Here is a 26,099-nt window from a genome sequence, read left to right on the forward strand (position 1 = left end):
CTTTTACTATTTAGATATACACTATATCTAGGTACTATATAATAAAAATAATATTCTAAAAATTCAAAATATTTCATAATTCAGTACTAGGAGTAGGAGCAGCGTACAAAGAACTAAACTTTGATGATCTAGCGGTTGAATTCTACTAACAATTTTTAGTCACTAACTATTAGCTCTAGTGCATTCAAAAACCCCCTTAGGTCCTATTTGGATCCTCCTACTAGTTATTGACTAGTGGCTAATAATTAGCTGACAAACAATTATCTAGAATATATATGTAGTCCTGGCTAATAGATGTTTAAAATATAATAAATAGTCGGCAAACAAATAGGCACAAAAGAAAGAAATGAAACCAACTAAGGCATGAATCGTCTTTTTATCTTTTTATGATGTATTAACACTTATTAGTAAAGATTAAATGGCTAATCTGCAAACAAATTATCAAGCCTCTAGCTAACAATTAGCCAATTTATGAGCAACCTATTTTGAGCCTAATGTGCTAAAATTAGCTTTCAAAATATTTGCATGCAGGCCCTTAGCAACCAGTACACTGGCATCTGGCAACTAGTCATATGGGATCATGCGGGACCGCCATATGCAGATGCAGAGTATGGATGATCTCGACGCTACGCTGGCATCTAAAATCAATGGCACAAGAGCAAACAGTGATCCTGAACCCTCGCTCTGCCGCGTCATGCCATCATGCACGCACACAATTCCAAATCCCCGGCACAGAACTCAACGAAAAGATGTTGTCCATAACGACACCTCAATTCGTCTTCATCCCCCAATTTCGATCAACGATGAAATAGAGTAAGAGGTCAGCAGCCAAGAAAATGAATACTAACACATAACATAAATGGAGGATAGATACTAGTAGGATATTTAGTTTTCTTCACCATCAGGAAAAAAAATTGGAAGGAAATCAGTCCAGTCCAGTCGAAATCAGCTACTACTATCATGCATGCTTGGTTGCTTGCTCCCCTACCTTGTGACAAAGCAACGAGCACCGGAAAAGGGAAGGAAAAAAAAGAGACGATAATAACCTGGACTTTGTTCGTTTTGTTGTTTCAAGAAAAGTTCATCACCCACTTCTCTCCCTGCTTGGACGACGACGGTAGATAGATCACTTGGGAAGGAATGGACTAATGGAACAGTGAAATAGCCATCGATGCGGTCCGTCGGTCTGCTAGCTAGCTAGTTTACCACTTACCACCAGGACGGATCAACGGCCACCAATGGTGGTCACCCTCTTCTTGTTTTTTGTCAGGTTGTCGGTGGTCACTCGAGCTTGAGCGGCAGCGGGGAGCCGGGACCGCCGCGGTGACAGGACGACCCGGCCTGCGGCGGCGGCGGCGGCGGCGGCATGACTCCAGCGGGCATCTGCAGAGGCAAGTGCAGCTGTGGGGGTGGCGGCGGCGGCGGCGGCGACGCCATGCCCGCCATCGCCTGCTCCTGCGCCGGCGAGGCCTCGAGGCGCTTGGTGGCGAGGTTGTGCTTGTTGTTGTGCATCCACACCTTGAGCACGCGCCGCTTCACGCCGATCTCCTGGCAGAAGGCCTGCACCATGCCGTCGTCCAGCTTCTGGAGGCGCCACCCCACGCGCTCCGCGAACTCCAGCATGCGCGCCTTCTGCTCCGGGGTGAACTTGGTGCGGAACCGCTTCCTGGACGACGACGACCCGCCGCTGCCGCGCGCCGCGTCCCCGCAGCCGCCGCGGCCGCCCTCCATGTCGTCGGACTCCGAGGTGTGCATCATGTTCAGCGGCATCACGTACTGGTGGTGGTGGTGGGCGTGCCCTGGCGGCGGCGGCAGCGCCGGAGGGAGCGCGCGCGCCGACGCGTAGGCGGCGTAGGGGTCGGCCCCGGAGATCAGGAGCCCCCCGCCGCCGCTCTTGTGGTGCGGGTGCGCCATGGCGGGGGCCAGGAGGCGGCGGGCGGCACGGTGGCCGTGGCCGTGCCCGAGGCCGAGGCCGAGACCGAGGCCGCTGAAGCCTTCGGCGGCGCCGTACATGTCGTCGTCCTCGTCGTCCACCTCCTTGCGGTGGAAATTGCGGTGGCAGCCGCAGGCGGAGCACTTGAGCGCCTCCAACGAGCCCTCCTCGCCGCTTGGCATGAACTCGCCACACCCGTCGGTGGCGTTCCCGCCGATGGCCGCCGCGTGATTCTTGAGGCACTCCCGGTACTTCACCGTGGAGCTGCCCCCGCCGCCGCCGGCCCCGGCTGCCGGACCGCGCTTCTTCGCCGAGCTCTCCGTCTCCTCCGCCGCGGCAGGCGGTGGTGGCAGCGGCGGCGCCGGAGACTGGCCGTTGTTGCTGCCGTGGTCACGGTGCAGCTGCAGGACATGGCCGCCGACGCCGGCTCCGTAGGGCGACGCGACGTTGGCGTGCATTGGGATCGCGAGCTCGCCCTGCGTGCCAGATAGATCCATGCCTCCTGGTCCCGATCCGTCGTCCTCTTCTCGGAGGCGCCGCTCCAGAGAGAAGATGCTTCTTGCTGGTGCTGCTGACGCTTCTGTTCTCTGCAGCGGCACAATGGAAACCATGATGAGAGAGCGAGCAAGAAAAGGCCAATGGCGCCCAGAGAGCTCCTAGCTCCCCTCACTCTCAAGGGTAGATGCAACAAAATTCTCAGTGCTTCTTGGGACTCTCAACACAGGCAGAAGGCACTGAAGGAAAGAGAGAGAGACTGTGAGAGAGAGAGAGAGAGGAGGAGGAGGAGGAGGGATCAGAGAGAACAAAAAGGGTGCTCCTGCGGTGAGGTGCTTGGTGGGGGATCTTGGGACCTTATCAACAAGATACTAGTTGCAATTGCAAACCCCAGGAGGGAGGTTGTAAGCAAGCTGCTAAATTTTGAGGCCATAGAATAATGCATATTGTTATCTGTGCTTGCTGCCATGCCCTATACTACATATCTATCTTGCCAGCTTCTTTCTTCTTCTTCTGCTACTTTCTTGGGCTCTTCCCCATGCAATGCAATGCAATGCGCACAAGATTACATTACATACAAGTTGGAAGCAAGGGAGGACGGAAGGAAGGAGAAAGCTACTCGGCTATAGTGGAAGGAAGAAGGATGAACAGTGAGGATGTTGTTCTTACCAAAAGGCAGCAAGGTTACTTTGATGATCTCTCCTGGTCCTGGTTACTGCTGGGTCCAAGTATTTACTGGTTACTGATATACTGCACCTACTCTTATACTCTTCTGTTTTCCTCCCCCACTAGATGTGTATATGTATGAGCTATATGGACGAGCCTCTGACACCTCCCCTTCTCTCTCTCTCTCTAATCCTAGGCTTTACAACACACCACTTCACTCTTAACTCCCTCTCCTTGAACGAGACACGGACTAAATTAAAGCTATTGAGGAGGAAGAGGAGGAGCTCTCATGCTGCTGCAGATGTTTTGTGTTTAAGCCTAGTGCAGTGTTTGTTTTTTTGTTTGTTTGTGTGTGAGTCTCGGAAGCCACAAGAGGTTTTCCACTAGCAGGCTGCTCTGTGCTCTCCCTGTCTGAACAGCGGAGGAGGAGGAGAGAGAAAGGGAGATAGAGAGAGAGACCAAGAGACCAAAAGCCAACCAACCTTGTTGCGTCAAGGGCTAATCGAGAGGACAAAGGAGCAGGGGGGCAAGGGCTTCAGCCTTTGCAGCTTCCACCATTGCAGTGAGGTGAGGTGACTAGAGGGCCTCGCTAGGGCACGCTAGCTGCTGCGATGTGGCGATAAAAGAAAGCCGGAGAGAGGAAAAGAGGGAGACGCACTTATGGATGAGGGGGTTATCTGTTTTCCAGTAGGAATTATATGAAGAGAAATATCAGTAGTGTTTGGTGCTCGCTTTGCTTTGCTTTGCTTGCACTGTCAGATATTCAAAGTTATTTCAGAGAGAAGATGGATGAGAGGGGGGAGGAGTCTCTCAGCGGCCTGTCAGAGAAGAGAAGAGAGAGAGGAAAAATAGCCAGGCACTGACATTTTTACCCTCCTCCTCTCTCTCTCTCTCAGATTCTCTCTCAAAGGGAAAAAATGCTGCTAAGCACTCAATTAATGCCTCAAGGGCCATTTCACACAACCCCTGTGCTCACGTCCGTATTTATTTCTCATGCGTGATAGAGGGATAATATCAATTCGGTTGTCGGAGCCTATTCACGTCCGTATTTATTTCTCTTTCTTCGATTTGTTTATTCTGTATAATTCGAGATTATAATATACATGCAGGTATACTGTTTTTTTACCATGTATATAGAAAAAAAGGCTAAAATGATTTACAATTTAAAATGGCAAGAGTAGACATTTTTCTTATTTAGGATTATGATAAGTAGAAGAATAGTTTGATGAGTCACAAAGCCCACATGCATGGCAGGGCTTCCCTATCTCCCAGACTCCCACACTACTTTTCCAACGGAAACATATCACAAACCAGCACAAAAGAACGACACACACAGTGATAAACTAATCTTTGGTGGCCCGAAGAATACCGAGCAATTGCTAGTTTGACACTGCTTGGAATGGCTCTAAGTGTCTAACCTTGATTCATCAATCTAATCTAAATAATAATACAAACCGCAACAGCAGCAACAACAACAACAAAAACAACAACAACAATAACAGAATAAGGAAACCAAAAACAATATTCTAAATGTTATTAAAGATCACACAAATAATTATTATTTAATACTAGTTCTATATCATGCTTAATTGCCAAAAAAAATTTGCTACCAGCTTGCAAATGTTTAAGGCTCCAATTATAGTGATATATAAGTAACAGTATTAACAACAAGCATATATGTTTCAGCAATCAGACTGTATTTTTTTTTACATAATGTGAGCTAAGAGACTGTAGCAGAGCATGTATAGTGGGTTTGTCTGTATCACACAGAGAAGCGTATCATTGTGCCCTGAGAGTTGACCGTGCCCCCCCCCCCCCCCCCCCCCCCCCCCCCCCCACGCACGTCCTAATGCATGGTATACCCCACAATGACCACACCACTTCATTCTACAGGGAAGGAGAAAAAAAAACAATGACCACGCCACTAACCAATCAAATCCCCCTTGGGCCTCCTTAGAAATGCGCAACACACAGCATGAGGTCTGCAGTTTGCAGCCCCCAAGGCTGGGGGAGGAGGGGTCAAAACGGCATGTACTCTAGCATAAAAGCAGTGGCGCTAGCAATCAACAAAGTTCAGATTAGGGGACATGGTTAGATTGACACACTTTCTGTTTTGGTCAGAGCCACTGGTTAGACTAGTTACATATATATGATTATTATTATACCCTGATCAAGACAAATCCTACACTCATTTTTTCTTTTAAAAAATAAAACCTAGTTCAGTTCAGACAACAGACATGGAGCGAGCATGTGCTCATAGATGAGAGTGAGTACAAGATGTCATCTCAAAGATTCTCATAATTGGGCAGTGGCATGATTTGAGTTAGCACCTACTGCATCACGCCTTACCTTGGGGTGTGCAAAGGGGTATATGCATTCCTGCCGTCCTTATAGGCCCACTTAACCCAAATCTTTGGATCCTGCAACTTTTCCTCTCTCTCTCTCTCTCTCTCTCTCTCAATCTCTCTCTCTCTCTCTCTCTCTCTCTCTCTCTCTCTCTCTCCTTCAATTCGCTGGGCCTGTGCATGGCTACGTACGTCGTCTATATATGCCTAGTCACACTAGTGGATGGATGATCAGTGGGTGCTCTTCTTCTCCTTCGCTGCACAAACATTGCCCCTCTGACTGCCTCGAAAGAAAAGCTAAAATTGCCAAGTCTTTCTTTAACAGCAACCACAAGTCGCACTTAGCTATAGGTCACACGCATGATGGAATCATCTGCGGCTATATATTATATATCACCTTGCTGCATGGGAATTAGATTCCCCACACACCCCCCTTTTTTTCCGTGTGGGAGGGAGAAAGGTCCTAATCACTTCTTTTGGTGGTGAATATTATAAAGTGCCGCCTAAGCATGCAAAGCGCACGCAGAATGATCTTTAGGGTACATACAAGACGCCCTACTTTTTCTTTCTATCAACTGAATGTCCCCCCATAGATCACAAGGAATGTCCATTCTTTCCTCCATGAGATCTTTAGAACAATATATAAGGCTGGATGATCCAGGAATATCTGTCTCCCAAGGGGAAAAGCTTAAAGGCACACAACCTTAGCTTTCTCTGTATTATTATTATTATTATTATTATTATTATTATTATTATTATTATTATTATTATTATTATTATTATTATTATTATTATTATTATTATTATTATTATTATTATTATTATTATTATTATTATAAAAGAAATAAATTTCCTTTCCTTTTCCCCTCCCTTGTTTTCATGCATGCCTGGCTCGTTCCTAGCCTCGGCAGGCTCAGCTCTCGTACGTAATGCAATAATCACTAGTACAGAGAAGCTCTATACTGACGGTCCTAAACATATTTACAGTGACGTTTTTCGTAACCGCCAGTGCTAGAGGTCAGTAGAAATCATCATTTTTACAGGCGGGTAACTGAAGACCGCCAGTGAAAATCGATTTTCACTGGCGGTCGACGTAATAAAACCGCCAGTGAAAATCGATTTTCACTGGCGGTCGACATAATAAAACCGCCAGTGCAAATCGTTTCCAGAAAACATAAAACAGATTTTAAAAATAGTAAAAAAATTTATAGTCGCAAGTCGCGACATTTTTCGCGCAAAATTCGCGCGCTACGCGGTTGTTAGGAATCGAACCGTAGACCTCACCCTTGCGCGTACCCTCCACTACCACTCCGTCTATGACATGACTTGTGTCTAGTTTGTAGTTGTTTTCTCCACATATTACAACCATTTGAGTGTAAATTGCTTATTTGAGACCCTAAACGAATTCAAATAAAAAAGTTGTCAACTACAAAGATAAATAACTTTTGAAGTTCTACAACTTTTATTTTGACACTTTTTTCATCCGAGGTAGTTTGCAAAATTTGAATTTTAAATTTGACATACTTAGATTCAATTTTTGAGAACCGAAATGAGTTCAAATAAAAAAGTTGTCAACTACAAAGTTTCATAACTTTTAGAGATCTACAACTTTTATTTTGGTGGTTTTATCATACGAGGTCGTTTGAAAAACTCGAAAAATTAAGGATAAAAATGATTTCTAGTGGCGGTTCCTTAAGAAAACCGCCACTAGAAATCGTATTTTTACTGGCGGTTCCTTAAGAAAACCGCCACTACAAATCATGGATTTCTACTAGCGGTTTTCTTAAGGAACCGCCAGTAGAAATACGATTTCTAGTGGCGGTTTTCTTAAGGAACCGCCACTAAAAATAGCACAGTCGGTGGATAACCGGATCCGCCTGTAAAAATATATGGGTGCCGCAGGCTTTGAGCCTTTTTGTACTAGTGAATGGGCATTTTTGCCTGGCCTTTCGTTTTTCTCCCACTGGCCTTGCATATCCCTATCACTTTATTCCTCGATATCCAGCTGCTTTATTCTCACTTAAACCTCGCTCATTCTAGCTACTTTTGCAGACCTTCGATCTGTGCATCTTTGTTTTGCTTGATAATTTTCCTTTTGTTTGTTGGCACTATGTCTGTCTGATGTTATTTCACTGAGTATTTAATTACTGAAAAGTGTCAGCGAAATTCTACTGTGCCTGCAGTATATGTTAAGAATATATATGACGCTTTCTTAGATAATGGAAGGACATCAAGCATCATCACCACAAGTGAGAAAACCAGACCAATGCAAAATTATTATTACAGGGCATAAAAGCTTAAAACAAAAACAGTGTCATATATGTATTCATATTTTATTTATTTATGCGTGATGTGCATTGCATACCAACGGGGACAAATTTATTTATGTATGGATCCCTTTTGTGTATCTAAATACTCCCTCCGTTTTATTCTACTGTTCGTTTTAGCACCAAATTTTTGTGTCTATATTCAAATAGATGAAAATAAATCTAGACACATATATAAAATATATACATTAAATATTTTACGAATTTACTAACACCTTAAAATGAATATTATTTTGGGACGGAGGGAGTAAATTTTAGGTTGCTGAATTCAGGATTGAAGAGTTGTCATGTCAATGACAAACATATGTTGTTGTATTTCCCAAGTGATATTTAACTCCCACTTTAGAATTTCTGAATCTGCTTGGGTTCATGCCAAGTTGAAGTTGGGCCCGTATGGGCTCCGATTATGATCGTTTTGGGCAAGGACTGGGTAGGTGCTACAGCTGAGAATCACGCCGGTTGAATGTTTCAACCTACGTGCCATTTCAACCCTAGTCACAGGGGCGAAGCCAGGATTCGAAGGCAGAGGGGGCAGGCTTAGCCTCTAAGCGACTAAATTAGAAAGGACACAATATAAAAATGGCAAGGGAACCAACCATAATATATATATTGATATATAATCTTCATTAAAAACAGTATAATAAAACAACATCTATTTTGTCAAACAAAATAAAATTACATCTCAGTTATTTTGAATTTAGCTCTACGTGTATTAGCTAGATCATAGACCTTGATAATATCATCAGAACAAATCATTGCCGCTAATTCCCTTTCAATATAAACGACCAGATAATCTCGTAAATAAGCATCTCCCATTTTGCTTCGAAGACGTGTCTTCACAAATTTCATAGCTGAAAAGGCTCTCTTTGTGGTCGCAGTTGACACATGAAGAGTTAAGAGTAATCTCAATAATTTATCTACCATCGGATAAGAAGAATCTTTACCCAGCTTAACTAATCCACTTGTTAAATCAGCCAAAGATGATAAACCCTTTAGTTCTGGATAGTTGCAAACATCAAGTTGAAAATGTGGCAATTGGCACTCTAATTGCATTCTTTTTTTATTTGAGAAATCTGTAGGATAATACTTTTCCATTAGAGAGCATACCTTTTCCATGTCAAAAGAGCCAAGTACTAGATTAAAGGAAGCACAAAGTGATAAAAGGTCCGTCGTGTGTTGATGGAAAAATTAAGGGTTTCAGGCTACTAAATAATAAACTGCCAGTAAGATAATAGGCTATAGGATACATTAATCTGACTTGGGGGTGCCATGCCCACTCCGGCACCCCTGGTGGCTTCGCCACTGCCTAGTCATTAACCGATCTAATTGGCGCAACAACTGTCATATTGTGCATATTCGTTTGGATTTAATCCATATCGTCTTCTACTGCTTCTATAACAATATTTTTGTCAATATAAATTACAGCTACAACAATTCCAATAACTGACTTTAATCTGAAGCGAACAACGCGAAATGGTGGGGTCAAATAATGAGGGGCTACATGCGGATGCTGAAGAGCGGAGTTCGTGAGATCGGGTGTGGACTGTGGAGCACCGCAGCGCGGCCTTGGATCTGGCCTTGTTAATTGTCATATGGGTCAAGGGCTCAAGGCAAGGGCTGAAGCTTAAAGGTTGTCATATGGATTTTGGACTCGGTTGATCTCTCTGGGAATTAGGCCCACGGGGAGCCCAGGCAGCCCCCTTGGATCTGGCCTTGTTAATTGTTCATTGTTTCGTTCTTAACATTTTAATTTGGTTTATAAAATATATGTGTTGCTTCGTGCAAGAAAATCTTTATAAAATACATTTTTTATTTCCGAATACCATAGATTTCAATTACTGGAGTTTTTCTTTGTTTATCTCGATATATATTTTAAATAATGGAGCATGACGACATTTCCTTTATACTCCATTCATCAGCCAAAAGTTTTTATTCCAGGATTCAAATTTTGTCCCACGTATATAAACTCGACTGTATATACCTTTTCTCTATTTGACCGATCCCACATATGCATGCAAACTTTTTAACTATAGCTGCATGCACAAATAACTAAGGTCAAAGGCAATTAACCATCTAACAAGTAACAAGCCATCTTTAATTCTTTATATAGAAAATGTCTAATAAATAAGGATAACATATTAACATGGTAATTTGAGTCCCACGCTAATCTGTTTGAGACTGTCTTGAATTGTATGGTTTTTAGGAGTGGTAGTATAATATTAACTAAATGTCTTCTTGATAACACTTCATTCCTAAGACGAAATTTTTTCCTAATTATTATGGTTTTGTTATGATAGTATAAATTCCTCGAAGGTTATATAATTTGAAGTGGACCCAAGCGCAATCAACATTCTGCAATTGTTTGGATCAACTCGCTAAAATTTAGTTCCTACACAATCCTTTTAGTTGTTCCAACCTAGTTAAACTCAACTAAAACATGAGTAATGACTAAATTACCCTTCTGTTTTTTCATGTCCATATAATTGCGCTAAATACAAATAAGGAGAACGCGATAAATAAACATCAATTAAGTAAAGAATCCAAACGACCCCAACTAAACATTAGCTGGTCAAATTAGTTTATTAAAGTTTACCTAGACTGAATCTAAATATGACCTTTGTTAGGATATAGAGTTTTATGTGGGTTAAAGGATACTCCTAGTCAAACCTTTAAAATTGATTTTTATTGATGTTTTCGATAAATGAAGCTCTATTAATCTTAGACAATTATATCAAGATGATACAAGATTACTAAGATTACTCCGGGCCTCTACACACTAAGGTGTACACAGCCAAACAAAGAGAGAGAGAAAAGAAAAAAAAGGAGAAACATACTCATCTCAAAGCGAGCTAACACTCACAACATAATCTTGAAGCCAACTACTAACCAGGCAAAACAAGAACTGAGATTGAGGCTCTCTTAGCAACGTCTTTAGGAAGAATAAGACATACGTTTTTCGATGACCCAACCAAAAAATGTCAGATCAAAGGTTTTCAATCAAGAGAAAAGACTCTCGATACTTTAGACAATGCCTTCATCAAGGTCAATGCTAAGCACAACCAACTAACATTAGACCTAGAGATTTATCCTCAAAGTCGACGAGCCTGGCACCCAAAAGTCCCACCAAAATCAAAGATCACTAGCCTTGCCTCCACCTTCTTTCCATGCTCATGCCGGTATACCACCAAATCTTGGCTTATATCAAACGACCATGAGCTCTATGACAACATCCAATTTTTAGGTAGACCGTCCTATGAAGACAGAGTTGCGAACTAGCCAATAAGCACACAAACAGAGTCCATATGTTGCATCTAAAAATAGAATGTGTCCCTCGAGCAAAGGATTTTGTGAATCAACTCCAAGATGACTCGAGCCCTAGGTTTGTATGGATGGTACGCACAAGATATGAAGATAAAGAAGCGAGATATAGTCACATCTGCCACGAGCTGGATACCATCCGTCACACCAAAGGTGGTGGCGCCATAGGGCCAGCTCCAGGAACCACCGAAGCCAAAACCCTAGGGGCATAAACACCATGATAAATCCATTGATGGTCGCTGAACACGAGACACCTAACCCGAGCATGAAGCCATTGGATATGGCCGCCATCTCATAGGGCGTGTTGTCTCGCCACGGTCAAATGAGCACCACAATAGGGGCAGGGTGGGAGGGATGATTACAATATGTGGGGCACCAAATCCAGCCACCGAATATAAATGTAGCCACAATACCGAGTCACCATGCCGCACAAGGTGAGAGGGGGGACACTGGACCACAGGCCACGTGACGAGGCACCACCGTCAACGGCAATAGGATGAGCCCCCACCATTGCCAGTGACGAGATGAGCCCCTCCTCACCCCCGCCGCCATAGTACGCAGGACAAACCACCTCATTCACAGGCTACACGATGAGCACCCGCTGTCGCCACATGCCACAGATCGAGTTGTTGCCCTCGCCGTTGACTAAGCCGATGAAGACATGTCGAGTTGTTCCTAGTGGGCTGATGGCAGCCTTGAGCTCGTCTAGAGTGCAAACGAGCAGCGCCATAGACTCTAGCATCCGGGAGAGGTCCTGAGTCAACAACGACTGCAAGAACGCCGTGCGCAAACGCCTCAACGATGACAACCCGGCGCAGCCGTCTGCTGGCCGACCACGTCGCCATGGACTCGCGCCCCAGCACCTGGAACATCGCCACTCCTGAAGCATTCAACAACCACCCTCACAACACCCTAGCAGCCAAAAGAGGAAGAAGCCCCTTGCTGCTGTCTTTCTTGGGGTCTGCACAGTGTCTAGCAGCCTCCTATGGCGACAGTGAGGGGGAGAAGGAAGATGTAGAGGTGGTGGCAGGTAGGGTTTGAGGGAGGAGGGAGATGGAGAGGCGGCCTGATTTATATTGATTCATAATTATTATATCGAGTCGATATAGTGACCGTGAACGCATTTCAACCTCATAGAAGCACATAGCCTAAATAGAGATAAATGAGAGCCTGGTACTCTAGTGACTTTAAAATTGATGCTGTCACAACATATGCGCTCAAGTGCACTGACACCTTTGACCCTGAGATGATGATGACTGGCCTATGCGTTTGGTCCACGGATAGTAAGTTCATCGGGCATCGGTTGCTCCCGCACGCAAGCAGAATGGGTTTGCAGGCCATTTTTCTCGTAATGGGACCTTTCACGATCGTCTGGCGCCACATGAACCAAATGTTGGAACTTGCTAATCTGGGGACATCAAATTTTGACGGTAAGAGAATGAAAAAATAGTTTGATGTCGCTAAACACAAAGCGTTGGGGCAACAATGTTTTTTTCTATCCCCGATAATGGCACATTGCGGGAGTATTTATAGGTAACTGATGGACCACCCGGCCCTGCCAAGGACAATTAGTCCCTCAGTTACCTAGTTTATTCCTAGAATATTCCCTCACGGGGGGTTACAGTGTGTCATTATAGCATGCTTTATTACAGACATGGCCCGACCCGCTCTGCCCACACGGCGGCCTGCGGGCAGGGCCCTACAATATGGGCCGGATTGTACATGGGACCCTTTTTACATCGAGGGAGGTCAAGACGTAGGGTCTTCGAAGTCTTGATCATCCGAGCCCCGAAGCCTTTAATGGTCTTCGCTCCAGCTCATCGGGGCGAAGGGAGCGCTTGAGCCTTCGCATGGGCGTCGTCCTCGGGCCCGGCTTGCGGGGCTATCTTTGGGGCCTTCAGTCTTTGATATGTTGATGTGAGAATCGACGAGCGAGGGGGACGTGTTCGCCTTCGTCCCAACAATTGCCCTCCGAGGGGCCAGTTCGACTAAGTCAGCTGGTACCGAAGACTGTCGTAAGATGGTGAAGACGCTGTCCTCGCTCAAAATGGTCCCGCGGGGTTTTTGAAATGTGACCGTTGATGGGATGTGTTACTGTGGGACTACTGGTTACCCGAGGCACCGTTCCGCGCCTATAAAAAGGTAAGCTCGGCTGAGGCTTTTTACCTGCTCGAGTTCGCGCTGTCAAAATCCTAGTTTTTCATCTGCTCGCCTGCCCTCTCTGCTCTCGCTCCACCGGTGATCTGGCTCGCATCAAGAAAACCGCGTGCCACCGCCGACGGTACGTGACCATGCCATCCTCTTCTTTGTCCACTACGAGCACATCGCCGACCATGCTGTCGTCTGAGAAGACGTTGAGCGATTCGGTGGTGGTAGAACTGCAGCCCGGCCACACAGTCGAGTTCGGGACCTCGAGGATATTTTTGGGCTGTGTGCTGGAGATGCAACGACTAGGTTATTTTGGGAATGGCATCAGGCGAGCTCCAGGGGCTGAAGATGTCCCTGAGCCGGAGTGTGAATTGGTCATTTTTGAAGCTTTTTTCGCTGCTGGTCTTCGCCTGCCGGCGCATCGGTTTGTAGTCGAGGTTCTTCAGAGATTCAAAGTACAACTTCACCAGTTGACACCAAATTCCATAGTGGCGCTCGCGAAGTATGCCTGGGCTGTCTCCTCATACGAGGGGCATCCATCTGTAGTGGTCTTCGCGAAGAATTACTGTCTGCGCTGGCAAAAAAGGAAAATAGGTTATAAGATTGCTCAGTTTGGATCATGCACTTTCACAACGAGGACTGGGAAGACCTCGGCTAAAGTTATCGAGATTGTCCCATGTGCCAGAAATAAGTGGGGCAATTGGTGGGAATTTTGGTTTTATGTGGCTCCCAGAAATGTCGAAGGGTTGCCGAGTTTGCCCCCTGCCATCCTGTGCTCGCATTGCTATGTGACATTTCCACATTTTGAGGTGGCAGAAGAAGATCAAGATGAGGGGCCCTTCGATATGCAGTCCGCTTGAGTAGTGGATGTGATTTAGACGAAGAGTTTATTGCCTGCGATGTGTGGCCCCTGGCGCATGGTTGGGCACTGGGCGACGTTACCCCCCGTCGAATGCTGACATTGGGTGGCCAATTGGTGCGAAGTCCGGCCTTTGTCGTGGACCTGCGCGGCCGAGATGCGACTGCTTTTGTGCACGAAGTCGAGGCTGAAGCCGTCAAGATTGTCGGTAAATACGCGCCGAGGACAGAAACATTGAGGAGTTGGGATATCCGTGGTTCCAGCGCCAGGTTGAACCGTGTGTTTGAGCTAAATAATTTGCCTTATGGTTCTTACCCGAAGGGAGACTCTGCCGACACCGCTGATCGCCTGAGGGAAGCAAGTGAGGCCCTCGGCTGATGAAGGTCCCTCAAGGGATAGGGCTCCAGGTGCGGCTTTCAGAAAGAGAAAATTAGGTACGACGGCTGTAGAGTCGGTGCTGAGGGCAATTGGTCATTTTGTTGAGGAATTGCTAGAGACCTGCGCGTCTCCCGAGGAATTGATGTCTTCGCTCGAGCTCTGAGAAACCTCTTTGCGAATGTTGAAGGTTATCGGGGGTCGATGGCCTAGTAATGATCCGATACCCCAGGCAGCTGGCGAAGATTTTTTTACGTCTCGATTAGCTCGTGACCTAAAGTTTTTCCTTACGGAAGGAATATTAGTGTTGTTGTGTCGACAGTGATGGAGAAAGACCGTCAGGATGCGCAACGGAAGAAACACCGGGCCCCCGTCAAGTTGGTGGACCCGCGCCAGGAAGTGAAGCTGGCGCGACCCAGTGCGAAGGCCACCGCGCCAGGCGTCGTGATGCCTCCGCTCGTTGCGCCTGCTGTGGCGCCAAGACCCCCTTCACCACCGTGCGTTGCTGAGACGGTGGTGACGGGATCCGGTGGAGCCGCCACGGAGTTGTCCATAGACGACTACCTGGTGGGTGGGGTCACCATGTTCAATGCCTAGACGGGGTTGCCGCCTTCTAGTGAGTTGTCTTGGTTTTTCGTTGGTTAAGGGGGTCCATGTTTCTGACTTGGTTGTGATGTAGAGGCAAGAGTCTGGCCAATTTACGGTTGTGCCGCCAGCGTCGGCTGCCGGCCTGGTGGTCGCGGCGAAGGGACCTACGGCGAAGGGTGACATGGGGACTTCGGAGGACCCATGGTTGAGGTTCTGTGTCGGGGGCGAGATCGCCTCCGCTTCCGCTGCTGCTGGTGTGGCCGTGTCAGTCGTGCAGCAGATGAAATTTGTGAGTGTGATTAGTGCTTGTAGGTGTATGGTTTTCCTTGCTCTGTTGTCTTGAATGTTGCATTTTTTTGGTGTCAGGTGCCTCCGCTGAGCGGGTTGCCTCGGGAGCGCTGACCTCAGAGTTTGCTTCCGAGAGGAGGCGGCTTGAGGGAAGGATTGAGCGCCTCTGCACGCAACATACGGAGGCGGTAAGGGACAAGTCGGTGGATGAGAACAAAAGCCGCAATCTCCTGGAGAAACTCTCAGTGGCAGAGAAAGAGAGGGAAGACCTCGGTCGCCGACTTGCCGAGGAAGGGAGGACGCTGAAAAAACCCATGCGGAGGCCTAGGACGCCCACGCCGAAGCCCAGGCCACCCACGCAGAAGCTCAGGCTGTCCACGCGGAGGCCGAAATCGCTCGCAAGGGCGCCGCTGACATGGAGTCGGAGCTAAGGAACATCCGCAACCGTTGCGAGAAGATGGAGGCCTCCACCCTTGTCGGGGTTAAGTGGGCGCACACACTTTTTGTGGAAGTGTACCGTGAGCTCGGTGCACAGACCGCTACCTTCGATAAATTGGGGGAGGAGGTGGGTCTTTGCTTCCTTGGGTGGCTACAGGAGGAGCTGGAGTCACTTTCGTCCATCGCAACGAGCCTTATGTCCTACGCATCCCTTGTTACTTGTGAGGGGGGCGGCGGATGCCTTGTCCCGAGTGGGATGTAGGCACTTCGAAGTCTTCGATCAGGCGAACGAGGACTTCGATTGTGGAGTTTTCCAGGTTGAAGATGATGTGCTAAAGCGGTCCGCAGGGGTGCTTTATGATAGGATGTGGGGTCCTCATGGTCGTGGCATCGTCCAGGAGAGGGCCGACCGAGCGCTGGCACAAGTATATTTTTTATTATATATGTATATTATTTATTTTTTATTTTTTATTTTTTTTTCGACTGTGAAATGCTGTGTTGTCTTCGCAGATGATGAATGAAGAAGAAGCTGATGACCTCGCCAGTCTTGAAAGCTCAGTGAACTGGGTGGGTGGCACGATGGAGGTAGGAGTTGAAGGGCTCTCAGCACCTCCAGGAGGTTCTGGCGAAGACCCTGCGGTGGCGGTAGCTCCGACGCAGGTTGAAGAGATGCATTAGGGGTTTAGGGTTGATGGTTTTGATTTTTGTGATACTGAAGGTCGGTTGCTGCGCAGGTTCCGGCATCCGGGCTCACGCAAGCAAACCCTGATAATGTTGAAATTAATGATATTTTGATGGATGCGAATGCAACTTTTCTTAGCGACAATGTGTCGAAGGGGTCTGGTTTTGGGTCGTGGTCTTCAGAGGAAGGGGAATTGGGGAGCCCTTTCTCGTGGGTTGACGAATCTTTTGAGGACAACTTAGATTATTTTGCAGCGTTGGATCTGGCTGCGTCGGAGTCTCTGTGATCCGTCCCTCACGAGGTGCTGGCGACCTCGATTGATGCGAGAGTAGGAGACTCGCGACGAAAAAGGATGGACGTGTCGAAACAAGGCATCGATGAGTCTTCGTGAAGTGGAAGAAGAGATCACCGAATGGGTATGGAGAGGACCCGTCTTCGAAGTGGTCCACGACCGGATCGGGGTACTCAGCGCGAGCTACTTTCATCGACGTCTGGGTGGTGCATCGGAGAAGGGGACCTGCAGGACCAGTTTGAGGGGGAAGAGTTGAGGTTGATGTTGTTCAATTTTCGAGAGGCATGTCTTATTTCAAAGGAGGAGCCTATGTGACAATTTGTTTCCTTCGCTATTCTGTTGCGATATTCTGTGAAAACGCTGCCCTCCCCCTCTTCGCAATAGAACTGTGATGTCCATGTTTGTGGGGTAAAAGTTGTATAGTGTGTACTATTGTGCTGTGCGATGGTGCCTTTGAGCCCGTCGCTTGTTTGTTCATTTGCTATTGCGCTATGTAATTTGTTGTGCCTATTGCGAGTTTGCTGCAAGTTTAGGCGATTTTGGTGTGGATGGACGTGTACATTTCGTAGGTGACTCCGCGCTTGATAGGTGACTACACATGTGTTGTACTTATCGAGCTGCACCCTTAGGCGACTTCTGCTCGGATGGTGGCTTATGTAGGGGAGATCGCACGCTGCGAGTGTTGTTACGTACTTTGGTTTTTCTGGCTGCACCCTTGGGAAACTTTTGCTCGGACGGTGTCTTTATGGAAGACTTCGCACCCTGTGGGTGGTGTCGCGCACTTATTGTTCTTTTTCTGGCTGCACCCTTTGGTGACTTTTGCTCGGACAGTGTCTTTGTGGAAGACTTCGCACCCTGTGGGTGGTGTCGCGCACTTATTGTGCTTTTTCCGGCTGCACCCTTAGGCGACTTTTGCTCGGACGGTGTCTTTGTGGAAGACTTCGCACCTTGTGGGTTGTGTTGCACACTTATTGTGCTTTTTTTTGGCTGCACCCTTAGGCGACTTTTGCTCGGACGATGTCTTCGTGGAAGACTTCGCACCCTATGGGTGGTGTCGCACACTTATTGTGCTTTTTCTGGCTGCACCCTCAAGCGAATTTTGCTCGAACGGTGTCGCACACAAAGGCTGTCTAGGCTACCTGTTGCGGTGACTGTTTATGCGTCGAATGCCTAAGACCGGTGTCGCGGTCTTTTTCGACACCTGCAACCATGGTGCCAGTTTGACCTTGTTTTCTTTGGGGGGGGGGCTTTTGTGGCAGTTTATTACACGGCTCCGCGTCGTTAAAAACCTCACCCCCTGGGACGCAAAGAGTGCAGGCCTGATTGACATTGTTTATAAGAATTACAAAGGTGCTCAGGCCTTGGGACTAGACAAAGAATTTGCGTAGGTTATCCACGTTCCACGAGTGTTCTAAGTCTTCGCCGGATGGTGAGGTGAGCCTGTAAGCATTCGGGGATGTTTTGGTCTTGACAATGTAGAGCCCCTCCCACTTGGGTTCAAGCTTGCCCCGAGACTCTGTTCTGATGGTTCTGGTGAGTACTAAGTCTCCTTCTTTGAACTCTGTTGGGATGACGGTGTTGTCGCGCCATGCCTTAGTCTGTGCTTGGTATTTGCTCAATGCCTCTAAAGCAAGGACACGGTCTCCGTCAATGATTTTTTAGAGGTAGGTTCGTCGACGTCAGGGGTGGCTGTGGGGCTTGCTCATGGGGATCCGTGCTTTAGCTCTTGCGACGTCATTGCTTCGGATCCGTACATCAAGCGAAAAGGTGTGAACCCAGTCACTCTGGATTATGTTATGTTTAATGCCCATATGACTTCGTTTAGTTGGTCTGCCCATTTGCCATTTTTGTCATCAAGTAGCCTTTTCTTGATTGCGCTGAAAATCTTGTCGTTGGCGTGCTCGACTACTCCGTTGGATTGCGGGTGGTTAACGGAGGCGAACACTGCCTTCGTGCCAATGGAGTTGCAAAATTCCCGGAAGTCTTGGTTGTCGAACTGCTTGGTGTTATCGACTTTTAATTCGGATGGGACTCTGAACCGACATACGATATTCTGCCAAAAATTTTTTTGTGCCGTTTTGGATGTTATTGTGGATACGGCCCTAGCCTCGATCCACTTGGTGAAGTATTCGTTAGCGACGAAGGTGAATTTGAGGTTGCCTTGAGTTATGGGCAGTGGTCCGACAATATCAAGCCCCCACCGCTGAAGTGGACAGGTATGGGCGATGAGCTTGGTGAATTGCGAAGGAGCGCCTGTTCGAGGCGAGAATTTCTGGCACGCTTTGCATGATTGGGTTACTCGATTGGTCGTGCATATGATTGCAGGCCAATAGAATCCCTAACATATGACTTTAGCTGCAAGGGCCCTCAGTCCTGAGTGTGATCCGCATGTACCGTTGTGGACCTCGCGGAGAAGCTCTATGCCTTCGGCTTCAGTTATGCATTTCAACATAGGCTGGCTGATTCCTTTCTTGTAGAGCTAGCCGTTGACGATTGCGAAGTCTTTGCTTCTATGTTTAAGCCTTTTGGCTTCATGGTGATCGGATGGGTGGTAGTGGCCTTGAAGGTAAAGGGTTATTGGAGCCCGCCAGTCTTCGGCCATTATGAGGTTGATGATCCGATGTCCATCGATGTCTTGCGTTATTTGCAGACCTTTAGGGTTTTCTGACGGCTGGTGTACCAACTATGTGATAAAATATGTTGGAGGACAGGGCTTCACCCTTCGCTGCTTCTTTAGCCAATGTGTTAGCCTCTTCGTTATTGTTTCTCTCGATGTGTTGTAGGGTGAAGCCCCTGAATTGTTTCTCGAGGCTTCGAATGGCAGCATGATACTACATTAGCACGTGCACTTTGGCTAAGTAGTCTTTTTCGATTTGGCCGGCGACAACCTTGGAGTCAGTTTTGATGATGGTGTTATACGGGTAGACCATGTCGACTATATCGAAGGTGACTTGTTCGCTTCGCGCATTGGGCGCCGTGCCGAATGACAACGGTAGCTCTATTTTGCCAACGGGGAAGGTGCCTTTGCCTCCAAAACCGTATAAGGGGTTGTCTGCGGGCTTGAGGAGGCTGTGGTTGATGCCCATGCGATCGAAGGCGTGCAGGAAAATGTTGTCGGCTTGGTTGCCATTATCGACCAATACTTTGATTAGATCCCAACCTGCCACCCTGCAATTGATCACCATGGCATCTGCGTGTGGTGCACTGCGTAAGTCGACATCTCTGGCATCGAAGGTGAGTGGGACATGGGACCACTTTGTTTGTACCACTGGGTCGGTGAGAGCTACGTGGTTGACACTGTGGTTAAAACTGCGACTTGTGCGTGATGAACTTCTTATAGTATTCTCGAAGAGTTTCCTTCTCTTGCTGCTTGCAGAGTGATAGCTCAGCCAAGGCATCTGTGCCTGGTCTGTACCCTTGGAAATTCAATAAGAACTTGTCACGAAGTCCCTTCCATGACTCGATTTATAGTGGCGACAGCCTAGTATACCAGGTTAGGGCTGGGCCTTTGAGCGCGATGATGAAGGACTTGGCCATGGTGGCGTTGTCCCCTCCAGATGATGCAACGACGACTTGGTAGCTCATGATGTATTGGGTCGGATCTGTGCTGCCGTTGTACTTGGGGTAAGTGTCGGCTCTAAAATTGGCAGGCCAAGGCGAAGCTTGGAGCTGCGGAGTGAGCGGGCTTCGCTTGTCGAGGTAACTAATTCCCTGGAAAGCGGCTGGAGGGATGAGGGGGCCACGCTGCGGGTATGGGCCTTCGCATTTTATATTTTGTTGGAAGGCATCCGGGGTCACGAGGGGGCCACGCTGCAGGTGGTAAGGGCCTTCGCCTTGTATATCTGCGATTTCTTGTTCTAGTTCCTGAGACTTTTGTTCCTCGTCCAATATCATTTGTCGAACTTTGGCTTGCATGGTGATGCGCTGGCGTTTGGCTTCGAGTATTTCTTTTTGCTTTTGAAGGTGGTTGTTCTTGATGCGCAGGGCTCGCAGCTTTAACTGATCTTCGGCCGAGATGCCATAATCGCACCGTCTTCTACGGTGTCTTCACCTTTTGGATGAGTGAAGCCTGGTGGGGGGTGCTCGTGGTGCCCCCTCGGAATTGCAGGTGCGCACAGTACCATCGGGCATAGGGTGGTTGTCCTGGCGTTGCCTCTTGCTGTTGACAGCGTCATCTTCGAAGGCCTCCTGAAGGATGTTGTCAGCAATGGGAGCCTTGCCTTTCTTCTCGGCTAGGAGCGCTGCCTTCGCTGCGTTGTCGACGGAAGCGGTGGCCTTCAAATTCGCTCTCTTGGGGGCCATCGCGGGGATGCTTTGTCGTAGCACGAATGGTGGGCACCAAATGTTGGAACTTGCTAATCCGGGGACAACAAATTCCGATGGTGAGAGAATGGAAAACAGTTTGATGCCTCTAAACACAAAGCGTTGGGGCAACAGTGTTTTTTTTCTGTCCCCGACAATGGCACAATACAGGGGTATTTATAGGTAACTAAGGGACCGCCCGGCCCTGCCAAGGACAATTAGACCCTCAGTTACCTAGTTTATCCCCAGAATATTTCCTCACGGGGGTTATAGCGTGTCATTACATCATGCTTTATTACAGACGTGGCCCGACCCGCTATGCCCACACGGCGGCCTGCGGGCGGAGCCCTATAATATGGGCCGAATTGTACACAGACCTCTTTTTACATGGATGGAGGTCAAGACGTAGGGTCTTCGAAGTCTTGATCATCCGAGCCCCGAAGCCTTTAATGGTCTTCGCTCCGGCTCACCGGGGCGAAGGGAGCGCTTGAGCCTTCGCATGGGCGTCGTCCTCGGGCCCGGCTTGCAGGGCTCATCTTCGGGGCCTTCAGTCTTTGATATGTTGATGTGGGAATCAGCGAGCGAGGGGGACACATTCGCCTTTGTCCCAACACCAAACATTGCAGCTAGGTCCCATTTCTTGATCGCATGGCTCTAAATGGATTCATGCATCCAATAAATCAAACACTCTATTGAAGAATCATTACAACATTTAAGAAAGAGACAAAAGTCTTCTTTCAATGCAGATGATATATAGAGGTTGGTGTAAGTTTGGTTACTTTTAGGAGATGTTTAGTTTAGCGCCTAAAGTGCCACAACGTGTCTAGCTTTTTTTGGCTAAGCTTAGTTTTTCAATTCAAACGACTAAGGTTAGGTGAACATCTTAGAAAGGTATGCATTAATTGGCGTAGCCTCTTTATTTTCCTTTTGCGTATTCATTAACGCGTGTGATTTTTTCTTTTGTTTTGTCAAGAAAAAATATTGCGGAGGACGGACACCGACCACAACACTGCCCCCTTGTACCCTATGAACTCTAGAAGATCAACAATAAGAGCATGTACCTAAAGGTTAGATTATTGAAATTAGACAGCTTGTCAGGTGATTAAAGAATATGGCTAGTGTTGTTCAACGATTACGTTTTGGTTTGTTGCAGGCCTTGCGGCTAGGTGTTATTGCACATTTGGAAAGAGGCTTGCGCCATCGGACGGGTGGTGGAGGACAACAATTAATTGCACCTTGTTGGTATTGAGAAGGTCCAAAACAAAGCGGTGAAGGTTCAAAGTGAGTTGGTTTACCCTAGATAGAGGTCTTTCTTTTTACCTTCCAACTATTAATTCCCTACAGGGGATGTTCAATTAAAGTCAGTTGTTTGGACTGCTGTAGCTGCAATTATAGTGATAAAACACGGTAGAAGTAGTAATTAAAACCGATATGGATTAAAGCCAAACGAATATGGTCTCCTCACGTAGGGAAAGAGAAAAAACTCTCACCATATATGGGGACTGGGATGTAAATGGTACGGATATTATCCGTCCATATTCGAATTCGATTCGTCTAAGAGGGCTAAGATCCGGTTCGTATCCGAGTTGAGGTATTTAGTATTCGATCTGTATCCGTATTCTCAAAGTTGAATATGTAAGATGCTGATATCCATTTAGATCTTATCCGACACAACATAATAATTTTCATATTCAATCCGAATTCGAAGAGAAAATACAAAAACAAATACGGAACATGTAATGATGAGGACATCCTTCACTATTACCCGTTGGCAAAGACGCAATTGGCCCAGTTGGCCCAATTGTAGTCGGACGGTGACCGTGTGGGCTTCAGAATTATCCCACCTTGCTTAACTTTGGAGGAGGAAGCCACTTTAAAAGGGAGAGCCACCCTTCCCCCATTGGACTATTCTTTTGGGGCGATTGGGCCTTTCCCTGAGTTGGGTGTGCATAATGAACTGTTGGGCTCCGGGCAACCCTAATTTGTTGAGCCTCGGCCAACCCCACCTAGGCTAGGTGTATCATCTGGTATCAGAGCTAGGGCCCATTTTAAGAAGGTGGGAATGATGAGGACATCCTCCACTATTATCCGTTGGTAAAGACACAATTGGCCCAGTTGGCCCAATTGTAGTCGGACAGTGACCGTATGAGCCTCAGAGTTATCCCACCTTGCTTAACTTGGGAGCAGGAAGCCACTTTAAAAGGGAGAGCCACCCTTCCCCCATTGGACTAGTATTTTGGGGCGATTGGGCCTTTCCCTGAGTTGGGTGTGCATAATGAACTGTTGGGCTCTGGGCAACCCTAATTTGTTGGGCCTCGGCCAACCCCACCTGGGCTGGGTGTATCACGTAATATCCGATAGTGTCCGATTCGATCACACCCCTAATAGGGGAGCACTATTGTCTCTTATACTTTAATTATGCTATTTCTTTGTGATATTAACTCTATTTAATATTTATAACATAATAATAATATGTATTATCGTAGTACAAATATTTTATGAATTATAAACTTCAAAAACTGATAAAAATGTTAAATAACTGAGTTTAGTCTATAAAGGAGCTAGATAAGGGGAATGGTCAGAGATGTCTCATATGTAAAATATAATAGAGAGTATAGATATGAGGACAAATATGGAAGAATGTTTGGAGTTAGTCTTAACGCAGTTGGAGAGGGGGTAGAGACTCTTGTAGCTATGAAGTCAGGATGAATGGCTAAAGGAGGATGGGAAGTGAGAGTGAGAGAGTTGGCGTTGTTCGTCAAAGAAAGAATAAAAGAGTAGGTTGAAAGAAGAAGGCAACCTATGCTCCATTAGATAAAAATAGATGGTTAAAATTGGTTGACCGGACAATATGCCCAAAACAACAATGGTCATAAAAATAGCATCAACCAACTTTTAGGATACCATTCATTTGTTGTTTTCACCATTATATATATATATATATATGTATATATATTGTGAATTATGTCGACCAAATATGAACATAACTGGGCACACATAATATCTTTTTCAGACATAATATATCAACTATTATATACCCACAAAATGATATAACACTACACAGAATACATAGAGTGATCTTCAAAACAATAATAATGATATGGATAAATTAAATAACAATTTTATATTTGGTTTGAGGGATGAGGCAATTTATCATGTTGGTTTTCATATTTTTGTTTGGTTTTAATCATATCATTGTCTCATTACTCATATCTAAATTATTAGTATAAACATGAGGGATATAGAGTAATCCCACATATATACATTCATAGAACAAACTCCTCAATTAACTACCGCCACATATAGGATGAAGTGATTCCTCAAACTAAGAAATTTCTTATATAATGAATGTTAAAGTGACACACCAATAGAAGAAGGTGAATCAAAACATTATAGAATTACATATTTTAAGGAAGTTGTGGTCCAAAGAACCATGTGATTGTTACCTTGAAACTTAAAACCGAGATATGTTACAACATCAGAGCATCACCTTGTCTCATCCTCCTAAAAGATGCAACAACAACCATGAGAAGACTATAAAACAAATACATGTGACAAAAAACTTGAAATTATCAAAAATGTACTCGGAGATGCATTACATATTTTGAGATGGTTTAAGTTGAACTCACATTGCTTGAATGTAATCAGACGTAGAAATATGAGAACGAGCCTTGCTTATATAGTGGCTTGGTTGTTGGTAAGGAATAATGAAGGCCAAAAAAAGATGAGGAAAGCAAGGGGTGAGTATAACTGACACTATTTCCTATGTTGACTAACACATTAATAGCTACTTGGTCCCACAAAAGAATAAGAGATGGAGCTCAACTAACATGAATAATGCGTCTCTATGCCTTTCGCCATGATATAAAAGAAACCATCCATAAAACTAGTGGCATATACCTTATTTAGAGAATTTTTTTTAAAATTGAATTCATGGCTTCACATCCAGATGTCATGTGTTCCTTCACATGCACAATATAGGTGACCCATAGAGAGAAACATGTGCCTACACATGTCAACTTAGAGGGTACATGTGTCCAACCAATATTAATTTCATAGAACACTATTGACTAATAGATATAGACAATTGTATATAGAAGGCTTATGTATTCAACCATAGAACCACAAGAGTATTAATTATAGTGGTGGTTGAATAAGTACATATATGACTCAAGCTAGTAAAGTGGTCAATAGTCAACACTAGTTATTCGCATGTCATGACAGTTGTTGTCATTTAAGATACTTACACACTTGCTCTTTATGTTTGACCATTCTTTTGGTTTAAACTTTATGGTGGTCCTGGTCCAACAGATTTTGACTTAGCATATATAGGTTTCACATTTTGGACAAACTATACTTTTGGTGGTGGACTGATATATTTGCCTTTATGACCCCCAAGATCTGCTACCTTGGTCACTCAAAAACATTCATAGGCGGAGGGAATGTGTTGTGTATGTTGGCGTGTATGTCTATACAATGTTTCCAAGAAAACATGTGCCACTACATGAAGAACAACTTTGTACATCTCTAAAGCCCTCGTCTCATCCCTAAAATTAGTGTACAACAAAACGAAAAATATTATGTACATTTTGTACTATTTTCTTTTATAAGTATACTTAAACTATTTCAATTTGCCAACTCCCCTTCTTCATTGAAAAGCCTTACATGGTTCCTTGAAACTCCCTATTGAGATTTCTAACATGCTTTGGCCGAGTCACACCACTTGTTGATGTGGGCTTCACCTTTCTTCTTTCTGTAGAACTTCTTCTTCTCTACTTTCTTCCCCTTTTTCTCCTTATTCTAGTCATCAATTATCTGGACAGTTAGCAATAAAGTGACTAGTCTTACCACATATGAAGCTGGCGCGCTTCCCCCTTGGTTTGGTGTCGTTATTCTTTTTCCCCTTCAAAGCTTGCTTGAATCATTTGATGATGAGTGCCATCTTAACTTGTGCCACCTTGCTTGGGATTTCGTCACTTCTTGCCTTGAAGGAAACAACTTGTGGCTTGATGGTGGTGAGATTCCCATTGGTCAAATCATCGA

At 45.9% G+C, this 26,099-nt stretch overlaps 1 protein-coding gene across 7 annotated transcripts; it reads right to left on the reverse strand.

The window, feature by feature from the left end:
* Nucleotides 1–837: 837 nt before the first annotated feature.
* Nucleotides 838–24,560, reverse strand: LOC103652837 (zinc-finger homeodomain protein 4). 7 transcript variants are annotated; one of them, XM_020552470.2, is made up of 2 exons: nucleotides 24,503–24,560; nucleotides 838–2,520 (listed from the first exon to the last, which is right to left on the reverse strand). In XM_020552470.2, the coding sequence occupies exon 2, from the start codon at nucleotides 2,428–2,430 to the stop codon at nucleotides 1,282–1,284; it is 1,149 nt and encodes a 382-aa protein (XP_020408059.1). In that variant the 5' UTR covers nucleotides 2,431–2,520; nucleotides 24,503–24,560; the 3' UTR covers nucleotides 838–1,281. The 7 variants fall into 7 exon arrangements, with proteins under 7 accessions (XP_020408059.1, XP_008678044.1, XP_008678040.1 ...); XM_008679822.4 differs by lacking the exon at nucleotides 24,503–24,560 and adding an exon at nucleotides 3,577–3,898; XM_008679818.3 differs by lacking the exon at nucleotides 24,503–24,560 and adding an exon at nucleotides 3,098–3,894.
* Nucleotides 24,561–26,099: the final 1,539 nt, after the last annotated feature.

Source organism: Zea mays, chromosome 4 (assembly GCF_902167145.1).
Source record: "Zea mays cultivar B73 chromosome 4, Zm-B73-REFERENCE-NAM-5.0, whole genome shotgun sequence".
NCBI lineage: Eukaryota > Viridiplantae > Streptophyta > Magnoliopsida > Poales > Poaceae > Zea > Zea mays.

Coding starts and splice junctions, on each gene's coding strand:
- LOC103652837 (XM_008679817.3), bottom strand. CDS start 2,544: ATGGTTTCCATTGTGCCGCTGCAGAGAACAGAAGCGTCAGCAGCACCA.